The sequence below is a fragment of the Pongo abelii genome, chromosome 10 (genome assembly GCF_028885655.2).
Source record: "Pongo abelii isolate AG06213 chromosome 10, NHGRI_mPonAbe1-v2.0_pri, whole genome shotgun sequence".
Classification (NCBI taxonomy): domain Eukaryota; kingdom Metazoa; phylum Chordata; class Mammalia; order Primates; family Hominidae; genus Pongo; species Pongo abelii.
Window position 1 is genome coordinate 109,217,936 of NC_071995.2, and position 18,859 is coordinate 109,236,794.

At 45.8% G+C, this 18,859-nt stretch overlaps 1 protein-coding gene across 1 annotated transcript; it reads right to left on the minus strand.

Moving 5' to 3' along the window:
• Positions 1 to 2,580: 2,580 nt before the first annotated feature.
• Positions 2,581 to 18,004, minus strand: ARPC3 (actin related protein 2/3 complex subunit 3). Its single transcript, XM_024257286.2, has 7 exons — positions 17,783 to 18,004; positions 13,181 to 13,280; positions 8,047 to 8,123; positions 4,805 to 4,873; positions 4,227 to 4,353; positions 3,781 to 3,875; positions 2,581 to 2,890 (listed from the first exon to the last, which is right to left on the minus strand). The coding sequence occupies exons 1-7, from the start codon at positions 17,786 to 17,788 to the stop codon at positions 2,828 to 2,830; spliced, it is 537 nt and encodes a 178-aa protein (XP_024113054.1). The 5' UTR covers positions 17,789 to 18,004; the 3' UTR covers positions 2,581 to 2,827.
• Between the last annotated feature and the right edge of the window lie 855 nt (positions 18,005 to 18,859).

Here is an 18,859-nt window from a genome sequence, read left to right on the forward strand (position 1 = left end):
TTTTTTGAGACAGGGTCTCAACTCTGTCGCCCAGGCTGGAGTGCAGTGGTGCGATCATGGTTCACAGCAGCCTCGACCTCTCGCCACCAGTCCTGGCCCCAAACCTGCAATCTTGAAATGAATCAGGGTGGCTTTCTCTCCTTTCTGACATGTCTGTAACCCCTGTGGCAGAAGTTCCAACCCAAACACCAAAACTCTGATTCTGGGTTAAGAATTTTAATTTAGGACAGGTGCAGTGGCTCATGCCTGTAATCCAGTGTTTGGGAGGCTGAGGTGGGTGGATCACTTGAGTCCAGGAGTTTGAGATCAGCCTGGACAACACAGCAAAACCTTGTCTTGCTGGGTGCTGTGACTCACACCTGTAATCCCAGGACTTTGAGAGGCCGAGGTGGGCGGATCACTTGAGGTCAGGAGTTTGAGACCAGCCTGGCCAATATGGTGAAGCCCCGTCTCTACTAAAAATACAAAATTAGCCAGGCGTGGTGGCACAAGCCTGTAATCCCAGTTACTCAGGAGGCTGAGGCAGGAGAATAGCTTGAACCTGGAAGGCGGAGGTTCCAGTGAGCCAAGATTGCACCACTGCACTCCAGCCTGGGAGACAGAGAGAGACTCTGTCTCAAAAAAAAAAAAAAAAAAAAAGCAAAAACCAAACCAAACCAAACCAAACCAAAACAAAAAACACAAAAAAACGATACCTCGTCTCTACAAAAAATACAAAATTAGCTGGGCCTGGAGATGTGTGCCTGTAGACTCCCCACCTACTGGGGAGGCTGAGGTGAGAAGATTGTTTGAGCCCAAGAGGTCGAGGCTGCAGTGGGCCATGTTTATGCCACTGCACTCCAGCCTGGGCAACAGTGATACCCTGTTTCAAAAACCAACCAACAAACAAATTTTAATTAAACAAACAAACAAACAAAACCCCCCACAACACACCACCACCACTCTTTTGGCTTCAGGACTGTCCTTCTGTTTATCTATGGAGTAGGTTTTCACATATCCATACCTTTGGCTATGTGAACTGTGGTATTTAGCTAGCTTGTAATTCAAGTCTTTAAACAGATGCTCAAGAGCATTTAACCTACATATTAAAATTATATATTCATCCGTAAAACCAAAATGCAAATACTCTAATCATTCAAGTACTACCATAAACTCTATGTTTTTTTTTTTTTTTTTTTTTTTCTTTTTGAGATGGAGTCTCACTCTGTTGCCCAGGCTGGAGTGCAGTGGTGCAATCTCCACTCACTGCAAGCTCCGCCTCCCAAGTTCACACCATTCCCCTGCCACAGCCTCCTGAGTAGCTGGCACTACAGGCGCTCGCCACCACGCCTGGCTAATTTTTTGTATTTTTTTAGTAGAGACGGAGGTTTCACTGTGTCAGCCAGGATGGTCTCGATTCTCCTGACCTCATGATCCGCCCGCCTCGGCCTCCCAAAGTGTTGGGATTACAGGCGTGAGCCACCGCGCCCAGCCGTTTTTTTTTTTTTTTTTTTTTTTTTGAGACAAAGCTTCACTCTTGTTGCCCAGGCTGGAGTGCAATGGCGCGATCTCAGCCTACCGCAACCTTCAACTCACCGTAACCTCTGCCTCCCGGGTTTAAGCGATTCTCCTGCCTCAGCCTCCCGAGTAGCTGGGATTACAGGCATGCGGTGGGATTACAGGCATGCACCACCACGCCCAGCTGAGTTTTTTTTTTTTTTGAGATGGAGTTTCACTCTTGTTGCCCAAGCTGGAGTGCAATGGTGCGATCTCGGCTCACTGCAACCTCTGCCTCTCGGGTTCAAGCGATTCTCCTGTGTCAGCCTCCCGAGTAGCTGGGATTACCGGCACGTGCCACCATGCCCAGCTAAGTTTTCTATTTTTAGTAGAGACATTGTTTCATCATATTGGTCAGGCTGGTCTCAAACTCCTGACCTCAGGTGAGCCACCCGCCTGGGCCTCCCAAATCGCTGGGATTACAGGTGTGAGCCACCGCACCCGGCCTGGCTGGTGTTTGTATTTTTATTAGAGACCAGGTTTCTCCGTGTTAGGCTAGTCTCGAACTCCAGACCTCAGGTGATCCGTCCGCCTGGACCTCCCAAAGTGCTGGGATTACAGGCGTGATCCACTGCGCCTGGCCATATTGGTATATTTTATTTCACACATATACACAGAAAGAAAAAAAAAAGAAAAAGAGAAAAGAAAGCACTGATATATGCTCTAACATGGGTGAATTTGAAAACATCTAAGTCAAAGAAGCTGGACATAAAAGGCCACATGTTGTATAAAAAATTCAATTTACATGAATTATCCAGAATAAGCAAATCCATAGAAACAGAAAGTAGATTAATACTGGGAGGAGGGGTGGGAGGGACAGGGGGCTTGGGGAGGAATGTGGGGTGGGGTGGCTGCTAAAGAGTGCAGGTTCACTACACCAGGGTGATGAAAATGCTCTGGATTTAGTGGTGATGGTTGCAAAACTTCATGTATATACTAAAAAAAGTGAATTGTACACTTTAAAAGGGCATTATGGAATGTGAATTTTATCTCAAAACAAATTGTAAGTGAATGTCAAGGATAGGCAATAAAGTTTTTCTGACATGGAATGTTAGAAATTTCTTTATTATTACTTATTAAGCACCAGCTTAATGCTGCAGAAAATTTCAAATCACCCTTGATAACCCACTTTCTTTTCTCCCACTCAAATTCTTGATCAAGAGTTTTTCAAGTAAAGACATGCTCTTCTCTCTTCTGTATAAAACTTTACGAAATAAAGGCAAAAGACTGTGTACATCTTGCTGGAAAATGCTGCCCAGGGCTCTGGAGACGGTGGCTGCCCGGGCTCCCTTCACTGTCCAGGTCCTGAAAGACTCTTGTTCATGAACTGTCTCTTCACAAAGCAAGTCCACCACTAACAAGAGAGAACAACACAGAATGAATAGTGGGGGTCAAATTACAACAGAATTTGCATTTATTTAATAATAAAATTTCACATTACTCTGGAATCTCTTATAAACTTTTTTTTTTTTTTTTTTTTTTTGAGACAGAGTCTCGCTCTGTCGTCGCCCAGGCTGGAGTGCTGGAGTGCAGTGGTGTGATCTTGGCTCACCGCAAGCTCTGCCTCCCAGGTTCATGCCATTCTCCTGCCTCAGCCTCCCCAGTAGCTGGGACTACAGGCGCCCACCACCACGCCTGGCTAATTTTTTGTATTTTTAGTAGAGATGGGGTTTCACCTTGTTAGCCAGGATGGTTTCAATCTCCTGACCTCATGATCCGCCTGCCTTGGCCTCCCAAAGTGCTGGGATTACAGGCGTGAGCCACCGCGCCCGGCCATAAACCCTTTTTAGACAAAGTCTCACTCTGTCATTCAGGCTGGAGTACAATGGCATGATCTTGGCTCACTGCAACCTCCACTTCCTGGGTTCAAGCGACTCTCGTCTCAGCCTCCTGAGTAGCTGAGATGACAGGTGTGCACCATCCCGCCTGGCTAATTTTTTGTATTCAGTAGACATGGGGTTTCACCATGTTGGCCAGGCTGGTCTCGAACTCCTGACTGCAAGTGATCCACTCGCCTCGGCCTCCCAAAGTGACGGGATTACAGGCGTGAGCCACTGCGCCCGGCCTGCAATTCATTATTTAGTGTGATTCAGTGAATTCATATTACATACTAGACATATACTGGAAGCAACATTGCAATGCAGAAATTAAAAATATTCTTGCAATGGAAGACCTTAGTGTGTTCATGGTGGCTATGGGATAAAAGGTGATTTACCAATTAAGCAGGCAAGAAGAGGGTCTTACCTTGCTGGGTTTATCATTCTGAGGGTCGAAAACTTTCTCACAAAGTCTCAGTCCAGTCTCTTGCCTTAGCTGTTGTAAATAGGCTCTCATCACTTCTAAAACAGAACAATTTTAAAAAACTGTATTTGCAAATACATCCCAAATGTACTGGCTGCAGGTCTGGATGCTCACCGTGGTAATACATTTTTATACATTTGAACAGGATACAAAATAGAAATGACAGTCCAAATAGTTTTATAACTACATTTGTTTTTGTTCAAAAGATTTTCTGCATGTCTTCCTTGTTGCCAAGAATCGTTTGTGAGAGTGACTAATAAGATAATGTACTTCCTATGATTTCACTCTCAATCTGTACATGAATCAAGGCAAGAAAAAGAGGGGTGGTAGGAAGTCAAATGGAGAAAATCTTCCTGTGTCATAGAGTGAGGATTGAGACCTGTTCTTACCATCTTCCTGTTTGTTTGCAGGTTTGGCATAAATTGCGTTAAGTGGAAAACCAGGCTCTCCAGGAATGGGAAAATTAGTGATTCCCAGTGTATACATTTCTTTCTCACCTTGGCTTTTGGAATTGCACTGAAAAAAAAAAAAAATATATATATATATATACATATGTGTGTGTGTATACATATATATACATATATATGTATGTATATATACATACATATATATATACACACACACACACACAGACACATATTTTACAGGGAAAAGAAGAATTCTATCCTTGGACCCCAGGTTAAGAACCCTTGAGCCAAGGGCTTAAAAGGAATTCCTCTGTCAAGATTTCTGTCTTGAGAAAATATATTCAAAGGCTTAAAACACCACCACTTTTTATCTTTGTGTCAGTCAATTATACTACAAGTTCAGAGAACTAAATTCAAATTTTTCTCTTAAGTCCATGCTGTAAGTCAGAGGAAATATTTTCTACTTGTCTTTAAAGTCTCAACAAATCCCAGATGACTGGGAGGGTAAATGCCTCTCAGCAATTTGTTTTCCTGATATACAATCATCCAAGTTTAATTACCTTTTGGAGTTTCTTCAGACATTCAGAAATGTAGAGAGTTATATATATCAAGGTCCTATCAGCTTCATTCTACAGGGAGAAAAAGAAGACTTAAAAACAGTTATCAGAACATAACAATGATGTGCAATGTATGAATTCCATCTTTGTCTTCTGATTATCTGCTGAATGCAGTGGTAGGACAGCCACTATCACATCAAAATTCCTGTTCTCCAAATGCACAGTCTCCTCAGTCTCCTTTTCCGTCTGCCCCTGGGAGGAAGGCACAAGCCCCACTCTGAGCTGTGTGGCTGCTTTTTTTTTTTTTTTTTTTTTTTTTTTGAGACGGAGTCTTGCTCTGTTGCCCAGGCTGGAGTGCAGTGGCACAATCTCAGTTCACTGCAACCTCCACCTCCCAGGTTCAAGCAATTCTCCTGCCTCAGCCTCCCGAATAGCTGGGATTACAGGTGCCCGCCACCACGCCTGGCTAATTTTTCTATTTTTAGTAGAGACGGGGTTTCACCATGTTGGCCAGGTTGGTCTCGAACTCCTGACCTCAAGTGATCTGTCCACCTCAGCCTCCCAAAGTGCTGGGATTACAGGCATGAACCACCACGCTCGGCTGAGTGGCTGCTCTCTCTTGTTTTTCTTGGCTCCCCTTGCCCTGGGGTTCCCAAGGATCTGTGTCAACAGCCCCTCACTATAGGAAGAAGTAACAAAGCTGCCTGGAAAGCCTGAACTGCTCCATATGGTTGGCTAATTTTTAAAAACCCTTCCCTTCAGGGCCTCTGCCGAGAACAGAAATACTCATTACTCTAAAGGAGGAAGCACCTATTTCACATTTGACTTGCTCCCAAAGAACTCCATAATCTCAATGTCTTGACCTAACCAAAAAGAAAATGTGGAGAAGACAAATGAATGTTGATCAAATGTGGTACGGACTTTGGGTCAAATTTTACACAAATTTAGGCCAGGTGCAGTGGCTAATGCCTGTAATCCCAGCACTTTGGGAGGCTGAGGTGGGTGGATTGCTTGAGCCCAGGAGTTTGAGACCAGCCTGGGCAACATGGCGAAACACCGTCTCTACTAAAAATACAAAAATTAGCCAGTCATGGTGGCGTGCGCCTGTAATCCCAGCTGCTAGGGAGGCTAAGGCCGGAGAATCGCTTGAACCCAGGAGGCAGAGGTTGCAATGAGCCAAGACTGTACCACTGCACTCCAGCCTGGGCAACAGAGCAAGACTCTGTCTCAAATTAAAAAAAAAAAAAAAAAAAAAGGCCAGGTGCGGTGGCCCACGCCTGTAATCCCAGCACTTTGGAAGGCCAAGGTGGGTGGATCACGAGCTCAGGAGATCGAGACTATCCTGGCCAACATGGTGAAACCCTGTCCCTACTAAAAAATACAAAAATTAGCTTGGTGTGGTGGCGCGTGCCTGTAATCCCAGCTACTTGGGAGGCTGAGGCAGGAGAATCGCTTGAGCCCGGGAGTCAAGGGTTGCAGTGAGCCGAGATCGCGCCATTGTACTCCAGCCTGGTGACAGAGCGAGACTCTGTCTCAAAACAAAAAAACAACAAAAAAATTACCCCCAAACTACACCATTTTCCTTTTTTTTTTTTTTTTTGAGAGTGTTTCACTCTTGCTGCCCAGGCTGGAGTGCAATGGCGTGATATCGGCTCACCGCAACCTCTGCCTCCTGGGTTCAAGCGATTCTCCTGCCTCAGCCTCCCGAGTAGCTGGGATTACAGGCATGCACCACCACGCCCAGCCAATTTTGTATTTTTAGTAGAGATGGGGTTTCCCCATGTTGGTCAGGCTGGTCTCGAGCTCCCGACATTAGGTGATCCGCCCGCCTCAGCCTCCCAAATTACAGGCGGAGGCACTGCGCCCAGCCACATTTCCCTATTTTTAAGACAATATAGTATCTGGGAACAAATGAAATGTGGCAGAGTTTTTTGGTTTTTTTGAGACAGTCTTGCTCTGTCGCCCAGGCTGACTGCAGTGGTGTGATCTCGGCTCACTGCAACCATCACCTCCTGGGTTCAAGCAATTCTTGTGCTTCAGCCTTCTGAGTAGCTGGGATTACAGGCATGCACTACTACACCTGGCTAATTTTTATATTTTTGGTAGAGATGGGGTTTCGCCTTGTTGGCCAGGCTGGTCTCAAACTCCTGGCATCATGTGATCCACCCGCCTTAGCCTCCCAAGTGTTGGAATTACAGGCGTGAGCCACCATGCACTAATTTTTCTATTTTTTGTAGAGATGGGGGTTCGCCATGTTGCCCAGGCTGGTCTCAAACTCCTGAACTCAAGCGATGTGCCCAGAGAATTGTAACATTTATAACTGTTACAAACTTAACCCACACATTAGATATAGAAAACATTCTATTACCATCACAGAATGTTTAGACTACAATTTGTACACCAAGGGTCTACAAATAAATAATTCACACCCTGTTTGATTCCAGAAGTTCAGAGTTTGGCAAGGAGGGGCTGAAATTCCATTTTAGGGCCAGGAGCAGTGGCTCACGCCTGTAATCCCAGCACATTGGGAGGCTGAGGTGAGCGGATCATGAGGTCAGGAGATGGAGACCATCCTGCCTAACACAGTGAAATCCCGTCTCTACTAAAAATACAAAAAATTATCCAGGTGTGGTGGCACGTGCCTGTAGTTTCAGCTACCTGGGAGGCTGAGGCAGGAGGACTGTCTGAGCCCAGGAGGTTGAGGGTATAGTGAGCTGTGATTGTGCCACTGAACTCTAGCCTGGGCGACAAAGCAAGACCCTGTCTCAAAACAAAACAAAAGGCTGGCACATAGTAGGTGCTGCTTAACTAATGTTGAATAAATGAAGATATTTCTAGCAAGGGGTTGGCAAACTTTCTCTGTAAAAGGCAGGCAGTATTTTTAGGCTTTGTGGGCCATACAGTCTTTGTCACAACTACTCAATTCTGCTGTTTTGGTGTGAAAGTAACTATAGATAATATAGAAACAAATGGTTGTGGCTGTGTTCCAATAAAGGTTTATTTATAAAAAGGGGCAGTGGGCCAAATGTGGCCCTCAGGTTAGAGTTTGCCAACCCCTGGTATAGAATTTGGAGGAAAAAAAAAGAAACTAATATTTATACAAAAGCTAACATTAAGCACTGCTCTCGAATTTAAAAATTACATGCTGATTTCATTTTATTTTCTCCTCACAGCAATCTGGATAGCAAGGTTGGTATTATCCCTATGAGAAAACTAAGTTAAATATTAAAAGCTCTGTAATTTACCTTAATTTCATAGTTTTTGAAGAAGACATTGGCCTTGAAGTAATAGATGGCTTCATCCACAATATCTGTATCTTTTGCTAAGCAGGACACAAGGGAAGGAGAACAGAGAACATTAGCCAAATACAAAACATAACAACTATCAAAGCCATAAAGGGAAAACACATAAAACTGTCAACAGTTGCGGAGTTGAATAAAATAAAATGATCCTACTGAAATACAAAATTTTTAGAAAATATTTATTTATTTATTTTTTTGAGACAGAGTCTCGCTCTGCTGCCCAGGCTGGAGTGCAGTGGCGCGATCTTGGCTCACTGCAAGCTCCACCTCCTGGGTTCACGCCATTCTCCTGCCTCAGCCTCCCGAGTAGCTGGGGCTACAGACATCTGCCACCACGCCCCACTAATTTTTTGTATTTTTAGTAGAGACAGGGTTTCACCGTGTTAGCCAGGATGGTCTTGATCTCCTGACCTCGTGATCCGCTTGTCTCGGCCTCCCAAAGTGCTGGGATTACAGGCATGAGCCACTGTGCTCGGCCTTTTTTTTTTTTTTTTGAGACAGAGTCTCGCTCTGTTGCCCAGGCTGGAGTGCAGTGGCGCGATCTTGGCTCACTGCAAGCTCTGCCTCCCGGGTTCACGCCATTCTCCTGCCTCAGCCTCCCGAGTAGCTGGGGCTACAGGCACCTGCCACCATGCCCAGCTATATTTTTTTCTATTTTTAGTAGAGACAGGGTTTCACCGTGTTAGCCAGGATGGTCTTGATCTCCTGACCTCGTGATCTGCCCGTGTTGGCCTCCCAAAGTGCTGGGATTACAGGCATGAGCCACCATGCCCGGCCAAATTTTTTTTTTGAGACAGAGTCTTGCTCTGTCGCCCAGACTGGAGTGCAATGGCATAATCTCGGCTCACTCTGCCTCCCGGGTTCAAGTGATTCTCCTGCCTCAGCCTCCCAAGTAGCTGGGATTATAGGCACGTGGCGTGCCACCAGGCCCGGCTAATTTTTGTATTTTTAGTAGAAATGGGGTTTCACCATGTTGGTCAGGCTGGTCTCGAACTCCTGACCTTGTGATCTGCCTGCCTCAGCCTCCCAAAGTGCTGGGATTACAGGAGTGAGCCACCTCCCCCGGATTTTTAGAAAATATTTATAGAAAAGTAGTACATGGTTTATTTTTACAGCTTTATTGTTTTTGTAAAACTTATACATGCTCATTAGAAAAGGAAATTCAATCAAAAGAGTTTTCTTTTTTTAGAGAGAGGTCTTGCTCTGTTACCCGGGCTGGAGTGCAGTGGTACAATTATAACTCACCACAGACTTGAATTCCTGAGCTCAAGTGATCCTCCTGCTTCAGCTTCCCAGGTAGCCGGGACTACAGGCATGCGCCATGAGGCCTGGCTAATTTTTTTCTTTAAAAATTAAATAAAATTTTTAAAGAAAAAATTTTAAAGATGGCTGGGCACGGTGGCTCACACCTGTAATCCCAACACTATGGGAGGCCGAGACGGGTGGATCACCTGAGGTCAGGAGTTTGAGAGCAGCCTGGCCAACATGGTGAAACCGCGCCTCTACTAAAAATACAAAAAATTAGCCGGGCATGGTGGCAGGCACCTGTAATCCCAGCTATTCGGGAGGCTAAGGCAGGACAATTGCTTGAACTCGCGGGTGGAGGTTGCAGTGAGCCAAGATTGCACCATTGCACTCCAGCCTGGGCGACGAGATCGAAACTCCGTCTCCAAAAAAAAAAAGTTTTTTTTAGAGATGCAGTCTCACTTTGTTGCCTAGTCTGGTCTCAAACTCCTTGCCTCAAGTGATCCTCCTGCCTCCTGAGTAGCTAGGATTACAGGCATAAGCCACAGCACCGGGCCAAAAAAAAATTTTTAATTGTCACCTTAATTCCCATTTCCCCAAAAATAACTACCATTAGCATTTGGTGAACATTATTCAAGACGTCTCTCAATGCATTTATAAAAAAACACTGAGACATAGACTAACTTTAACTGCTTCCTAAAAATAAAAAGTATTCAGTCGGGCGCAGTGGCTCACACCTGTAGTCCCAGCACTTTGGGAGGCCGAGGCGGATGGATTGCCTGAGGTCAGGAGTTCAAGACCAGCCTGGCCAACACGGAGAAACCCTGTCTCTACTAAAAATACAAAAACTAGCTGGGCATGGTGGTATGTGCCTGTAATCCCAGCTACTCGGGTGGCTGAGGCAGGAGAATTGCTTGAACCCAGGAGGCAGAGGTTGCAGTGAGCTGAGATCATTCCACCGAACTCAAGCCTGGGTGACACAGCGAGACTCCGTCTCAAAAAAGTAATAATAAAGACATAAACAAAATTAAATAAAATAAAAAGTATTCAATGTAATTTTATTTGAATTTACATATTACAGTTTCAGAAAAAAACTCAATTATTTAGAACATGTTGAGGTTCAGATACACATCTTTCTTTTTATGAAAACTATGACTTAAAATATACTTGTACAAGCTGTTGTAGGTAGCTCTAGACGGACAAAAGCCAGAAATACTGTCTTGACAAAGACAGATCTCATGACACAATTTGTTTGGCAATTTTTTGTTTTCCTTCTTATTTTAAAAAGGTCAAAATCCCAGGGTCTTGATATCTGGCAGCTGGTTTCAGCAGTGCTGAGACAGTTATTTATACTTCTTGTCTATGACTGTTAACGTTCTCGCACAGCAGAAATGCAAAGTAATCGTGAAGCTTTCATACTCTGCTATTCAGTTGTCTTCATCCCAGCTCATTGCCCTGTGGAAGAATTTCAACAGAACTCTAACTCTAGACTTGTGTTCCTTGCAATCCATTTTTTTTTTTTTTTTTTTTTTGAGATGGAGTCTCGCTCTGTTGCCCAGGCTGGAGTGCAGTGGTGCAGTCTCGGCTCACTGCAAGCTCCGCCTCCTGGTTCACGCCATTCTCCTGCCTCAGCCTCCCGAGTACCTGGGACTACAGGTGCCCGCCACCACACTTGGCAAATTTTTTGTATTTTTAGTAGAGATGGGGTTTCATCGTGTTAGCCAGGATGGTCTCAATCTCCTGACCTCGTGATCCACCAGTCTCAGCCTTCCAAAGTGCTAAAGTGCTGGGATTACAGGCGTGAGATGCCACGCCAGGCCCTTTTTTTTTGAGATGGAGTCTCACTTTGTCGCCCAGGCTGGAGTGCCATGGCACGATCTAGGCCCAGTGCAACCTCCGCCTCCTGAGTTCAAGCCATTCTCCTGCCTCAACCTCCCACGTAGCTGGGACTACAGGTGCCTGCCACCACAGCCAGCTAATTTTTGTATTTTTAGTAGAGACAGAGTTTCACCATGTTGGCCAGGCTGGTCTCAAACTCCTGACCTGAGGTGATCTGCCCGCCTCAGCCTCCCAAAGTGCTGGGATTATAGGCGTGAGCCACTACGCCTGGCTGCAATCTGTTTTCTTATCTGTGAAAGAAAACTTTCTTGGAGGACTCAATATTGTTTACAAAAACCAGCTAGTTCTTCTAAATGCAATGACAGGAGGGGGCAAAGGCCAAAGGATTCTGAAATTAGAAGAATACTTGGCACATGAAAGGCATTCTACAGATATTTGTTGAATATAGATGAATTAGTGTGATTAATGCTGTTATTTAGCTCATAGCACAGGCCTCCATTCCAATTCAGGTTTTTTTTTTTTTCTTTTGAAACAGAGTTTTGCTCTTGTTGCCTAGGCTGGAGTGCAATGACACGATCTTGGCACACTGCAACCTCCACCTCCCAGGTTCAAGCAATTCTCCTGCCTCAGTCTCCCAAGTAGCTGGGATTACAGGCATGTGCCACCATGCCCGGCTGACTGTTTGTATTTTTAGCTGAGACAGGGTTTCTCCATATTGGTCAGACTGGTTGCGAACTCCTGAACTCAGGTGATCCACCCACCTCGACCTCTCAAAGTGTTGGGATTACAGGTTTGAGCCACCACGCCTGGCCTTTGCAGTGCAATTTTTTTTTTTTTTTTTTTTGAGATGAAGTCTCACTCTGTCACCCAGGCTGGAGTGCAGTGGTGCAATCTTGGCTCACTGCAACCTCCACCCTCTGTGTTCAAGCGATTCTCCTGTCTCAGCCTCCTGAGTAGCTGGGATCACAGGTGCCCACCACCATGCCTAGCTAATTTTTGTATTTTTAGTAGAGTTGGGGTTTCGCCATGTTTGCCAGGCTGGTCTTGAACTCCTGACCTTAAGTGATCCACTTGCCTTGGCCTTCCAAAGTGCTGGGATTACAAGTGTGAGCCACCGCACCCAGCCTTGTGATTTTCTTTTATGTTATTTTTCTTCTTTCCCAGGCTGCCTTCTTCCTTGTTCCTTTTCCTCAGAATCAAGTACAGACTGTGGTGACTCACCATATGTATTAAGTTTACTGAGCTTTCAAATGGTGTTGAAAACAAAATTAAGTTTAAAAAAGGTCAAGTCAAACAGTCTGGCAGAGAAATGGGGATTGGATCAGTACCAAATTGATAATTATAATAATGGTCTTGAAAACCATGAATGGAATTCAGTTCAGACCCTTGCAGGGTACAGGGAAACCATGTCTAACATAATACAAATTATACTGTTGGGAGAACATCTCAGAAAGCGTCAGAGGAGTCTCAGACAGTGTCTGAAAAATAATGCGGCTTTCTGAAATAAAATTCAGAAAAGCGGGAATAGACATAAGTAATGTTACATAGTACACTTCAGATTTAAGATTGAGGTATTGCTAAAAATGAAGATCTTGAAGAATGAATAAAGGAAGTAGATTTAGACAAGGAAGAGGTTAAAATATTTGTTGTTGTTGTTTTCCAGGTTGATGACAGAAAGGATGGGCTTGTGGCATTCTAGACGTAAAAGCATTAGATTTGTTTGAAAGAACTGATAAACAGTGTCCAGAATTAAGCACATTTCCTCCATTTTCTCAAAAGAGTTACCTGGAGAAGTCAGAAGAAATAATACAATTTCCTATTAAATGCAACATATAACCACTATCTTGAAAGGTCTAGACCACAATATCTACCAAGCAAAGTACAAGGGCAATTTGAGAGAGAAGACTGAGCTAAGAATTTCCCTGATTTGATCATTTCAGAAGACTGTTAGGCATTTCATACCAAAATTTGAAAATAATGGGTTTAGACTTACTCTCTCTGGGGGCAGGTCCTTTGAATTGACTTCTGATAGGCAACAGTGCCATGTTTCCGATGAGTTTGGTGTCAGGATCCATGAGAGAAGAGTGGTAAGCCTGTAATGGCAAGCCCAGGAAGAACACAGAAGCAGAAAAAGAGCAAATGTCACTGTGGCAAACAACCTTCCCTTAAAGGAAAAAAAGAGTAACCCACTCAAGATTAATTAGGGGAGGGTGAAGGGAAAGCAGCATTGAAGTACTAGGCTGGTTCTTTCTGGCTCAAGAAAACCAATTGTTAAATTTTGAGGCATTTTTCAAGCTGATTGTTAAACACAGCTCTTCTCAAAAATCAAATTATATAAACTTACAATTAAGTAAATGATGTTGGCTGGGCGTGGTGGCTCATGCCTGTAATCCCAGCACTTTGAGAGGCTGAGGCAGGTGGATTGCCTGAGCTCAGGAGTTTGCAACCAGCCTGGGCAACACAGTGAAACCCCATCTCTACTAAAATATAAAAAATTAGCCGGGCATGGCGGTGTGTGCCTGTAGTCCCAGCCACTTGGGAGGCTAAGCTGGAGAATCACTTGAACCCAGGAGGCGAAGGCTGCAGTGAGCCGAGATTGTGCTGCTGCACTCCAGCCTGGGCAACAGAGCAAGACTCTGTCTCAAAAAAAAAAAAAAAAGTAAATGATGTTAAAAACAATGATAAAGCTTAAGTATTCATCACTTCTTCCTAATTTTTTTTTTTTTGAGACGGAGTTTCGCTCTTGTTTCCAGGCTGGAGTGCAATGATGTGACCTTGGCCCACTGCAACCTCCGCCTCCCGGGTTCAAGTGATTCTCCTGCCTCAGCCTCCTGAGTAGCTGGGATTATAGGGATGAGCCACCACACCCAGCTAATTTTGTATTTTTGGTAGAGATGAGGTTTCTCCATTTTGGCCAGGCTGGTCTCGAACTCCCGACCTCAGGTGATCTGCCCGCCTCGGCCTCTCAAAGTGCTGGGATTACAGGCATGAGCCACTGCACTGCACTTGGCCTACTTCCTAATTTTTTTTTTTTTTTTTTGAGATGGAGTCTTGCCCTGTCGCCCAGGATGGAGTTCAGTGGCGTGATCTCTGCTCACTGCAACCTCCGCCTCCTGGGTTCAAGTGATTCTCCTGCCCCAGCCTCCTGAGTAGCTGGGATTACAGGTGCACGCCACCACGCCCAGCTAATTTTTGTATTTTTAGTAGAGACAGCGTTTCACCATGTTGGTCAGGCTGGTGTCGAACTCCTGACCCCGTGATCCACCCACCCCGGCCTCCCAAAGTGCTGGGATTACAGGTGTGAGCCACCGCACCAAGCAATAACCTAATTTTTAAAAATTACATTTTACTATTGTCTATGTTCTTAAGGTTATTATTACGAAATACTAAATGGGGTGCTGCTGTGCATCTCTTCCAATTCTATGTTCGGTGACATCACATTGGTATCTGGCCAAGTATTTCCACTACAGAAAGACAAACATCATATAAATCAGGGTACCCAGCCCCCAGCTAAACCAAGACCCAAGCACTATCTTTTCAGCTCTGCCACTTCATGGCGTTATGCTTTTGACCAAGACATCATTCTTCTTCTCTTAGCTTGTTTCCAAATTTGTAAAATGAGAAGATATATATTCCCTTCAGTGGGTAGGTGTGAGTTAAAGGAAGGGATAAAAAAGTCACATTTATGAGAGCATTTTGTATGCTGATTCTTAGTTCTGCTTTTTACAAGATGTCTAGCTTTTTATAAGTCAACATGGGTCCCATTCATATATTCATTCATTCATCAAATGATTGCTAAGCACCTTCTATGTGCAAGACACTGTGATATAGTAATATACAAAGTAGTACAATTCTGGTCCTTGAAGAGTAGAGAAGACAGACAGAAAATAATCACAGGATGGGATGGGCGCGGTGGCTCACGCCTGTAATCCAAACACTTTGGGAGGCTGAGGCGGACAGATCACAAGGCCAGAAGATCGAGACCATCCTGACCAACATGGTGAAACCCCATCTCTACTAAAAATATCAAAATTAGCTGGGTGTGGTAGTGCATGCCTGTATTCCCAGCTACTTGGGAGGCTGAGGCACGAGAATCGCTTGAACCCAGGAGGCAGAGGTTGCAGTGAGCCGAGATAGCGCCACTGCACTCCAGCCTGGTGACAGAGCAAAACTCCGTCTCAAAAAAACAAACAAACAAACCCCTCCCCCCAAAAAAACAAACAAACAAAACCCAACAGAGTGAATCCAGGGTGCTCTATGTGCAACTGGAACTAGTACAGGGCTTTATTTATTTATTTTTTTTGGAGACAGAGTTTCCTAGGCTGGAGTACAGTGGCAGGATCACAGCTCACTGCAGCCTTAAACTCCTGGCTCCAGGTGATCCTCCCACCTCAGCCTCTTGAGAGGCTGGAAGGACATGCACTACCACATCCAGCTAATTTATTTTTATTTTTGTAGAGGCAGGGTCTCATTATGTTGCCCAGGTTGGTCTCAAACTCCTGGGCTCAAGTGATCTTCCCATCTTGGCCTCCTAAAGTGTGGGATTACAGGCATAAGCCACTGCACCCAGCCTAGAGTCCTGGCTTAAAACCTGGTTTTACCATTAGTAGGCAACCTTGTCCAAATTAACTTCTCTGAGGCTCCGTTTCCTCTTCTGTAAAACAGGAATCATAGTACCTACTTCACAGGGTCGTTATGAGGATTAGAAGGGATAATTTATAAAGTGTGTACCCCAGAACTCAGGAGTCAAATGGTAATTATGGGATTCATAAAATATGCATTTGTGAGGCTGACCGAGGTGGCTCACGTCTGTAATCCCAACACTTATGGAGGTTGAGGCAGGAGGACTGCTTCAGCCCAGAAGTTTGAGACCAGCCTGGGCAACATGGTGAGACCCTGTCTCTACTAAAAACACAAAAACTTAGCTGAGCGTGGTGGCGTATACGAGTTTGTGTCACTGAACTGCAGCCTGAGAGATAGGGTCACACCCTGTCTCAAAAAAAAAAAAAATGCATTTGCAACTATGGCTTGCTCCTTTTCATCACAGGTATGCTTTATCTAAAGCAGCCTCCGCCTTCCCCCTCACCAAACTGTCTTGTTACCCATCTAGCTTCTTTTTTTCCGGGGGGGGGGGGGTGGAGCGGAGTCTCACTCTGTCGCCAGATGAGTGCAGTGGCACGGTCTCGGCTCACTGCAACCTCCGCCTCCTGGGTTCAAGCGATTCTCCTGCCTCAGCCTCCCAAATGGCTGGGATTACAGGCACACGCCACCACGCCCGGCTAATTTTTGTATTTTTAGTAGAGATGGGGTTTCACCATGTTGGCCAGGCTGGTCTTGAACTCCTGACCTCGTGATCCATCCGCCTAGGCCTCCCAAAGTGCTGGGATTACAGGCGTGAGCCACCGCGCCGGGCCACCCATCTAGATTCTTTATAGCATTTGTCACTACCTGACACTACCGTATGTATCTCCTTTATTATGTTTACACTTTTATTGTCTCGACTCCCGATTTGAATGTACATTCTTTAAGATTAGGGATTTGTTGAACTTATTTGCTGCTGTAAATACAGCCTGGCAGGCAGCAGGTGCTCGTTAACGTTTGTTAAAAATAATGTGTGAGCAGGCTGGGCGCGATGGCTCACGCTTACAATCCCAGCATTTTGGGAGACCGAGGGGGCGGATCACCTGAGGTCTGGAGTTCCAGACCAGCCTGGCCAACATGGTGAAACCCCGTCTCTACTAAAATGCAAAAAATTAGCTGGGCGTGGTGGCGCGCGCCTGTAATCCCAGCTACCCGGGAGGCTGAGGCACGAGAATTGCTTGAACCAGGGTGGTGGAGGTTGTAGTGAGCCAAGATCGCCTCACTGCACTCCAGCCTGGGCGACAGAACGAGACTCTCTCAAAAAACAAACAACAAAAAAAGTGTGAACAATCACATAATAACTGAACCACCTTTTCCCGAATCTGCAAAATGGAGACCATGACGGTGATAAATCTACCCCCCAAACTGGCTGTCAGAAATTAAGTACAACCAGGCCGTCATAATTTTTTACTCCCACTCTGATGGCACACGAAAAAGGAAATCTTTGGAAGTCAGGCGCCGACCGAGTGTGAGGGCCCTAAACCCAGCTGGCTCCGGGGTGGCCGCCGCTGCCGGGAAGTGGGTTCTGACAAATGACAAACGGCAGAGGGAGCCTGACCCCGGGGCGGAGGAGGAAGTGGGCCTGACAGAAAAAGGAGAAGCTAGACCCCTGGACTTGAAATATGAAAAATAAAAAGCGCTGCCCTTGGCTTCGCGCTCTAGTGAGGCTTTGGGAACCCTGCCGGAGTCGGAAGGTGTAGACGGAGAGAGAGAAGAGGACCTCCTCACACACCCTGGACACCTGGCCCAATCCTGCCGCTCCCCCGCCTCCCACGACTGGCACCCCCGGGCCGCCCCAATCCTTCAGCAACCGGTCCCCTCCCCTCGCCTCCCTCCTTCTCGGGCCCCCGCTTCCTCTCTGCCTTCCGCCGCCCGCTTCTCTCGGCACACACACGGTTTCTCTCTGCTCTTCGCAATCCCCGCTGTCTCCCCACACCATGGGTCGAACCCTCACCGGCATCTTGGCGGCGCTCGGGTTTCAACCCAGAGGAGCAGGATCCAGGTACAGCGGAGCGCTTCCGGTCTGGCAGCCCGGGCGGGGTAGGCGGAAGCGAAACGGAAGGGGCGGGTGAGGACTTGGAGCTTCCGGCCTTGCAGTTCCGCCTCTGGTTGCAGCGGCGGCGCGGATCTGAAGGAGACGCCAGAGCACTAGGCAGGGGCCTTGAGTGGTGTAGCGTGAGGCAGCGGGCAGAATGGAGATGGGTCTTGAGGTTCCAGAATCTGAGATCAATCACCTCTTTTGTATTTTTTTCAAATGTCACCTTTTCAGGGCCGGGCATAGTGGCTCACGCCTGTAATCCCAGCACTTTGGGAGGCCGAGGCGGGTGGATCACCTGAGGTCAGGAGTTCGAGACCAGCCTGGATGGTGAAACCCCGTCTCTACTAAAAATACAAAAATTAGCTGGGCGTGGTAGCATCCCAGCTACTCGGGAGGCTGGGGCCAGAGAATCGCTTGAACCCAGGAGGCGGAGGTTGCAGTGAGCCAAGATCGTGCCGCTGCACTCCAGCCTGCATGACAGTGTGACTCTCTCAAAAAAAAAAAAAAAAAAAATCACCTTTCCTGTGAAGCATTCTCCGGTCATTCTATTTTCAGTTCACCCAACTCCAGCCCCATGCCTTATCCTTCTCTCTCGCTTTTTCCCTTAGTTCTTATGATTCTTGTATTTAGTTTACTTAGTGCTTGTGAATACCAAAAAGGCAGCACTTCGTCCGTTTTGTCCCCTGTGCCTGTAACAGTGATGGTATGTAGGAAACATCAATATTTGAGTGAATGAATGAACCCAATGCACTGCATCTAAAAATGGAGAAACTGAAGGGCACTGGACTCCAGGTTTGAATTGCAGCTCCAATACATACTAGCTCTATAATTTTGAGCAAGTTAACTGGCCTCTCTGTGCTTCAGTTCCTCACCTGAAAATGGCAGTAACAGTATTTACCTCATAGTTTTGTGAGGATGAAATGAATTACATGTAAAATGCTTAGAACTTACATGCTTGGAACATAGTGAAAGCCCAGAGTTTTTAACCTATTT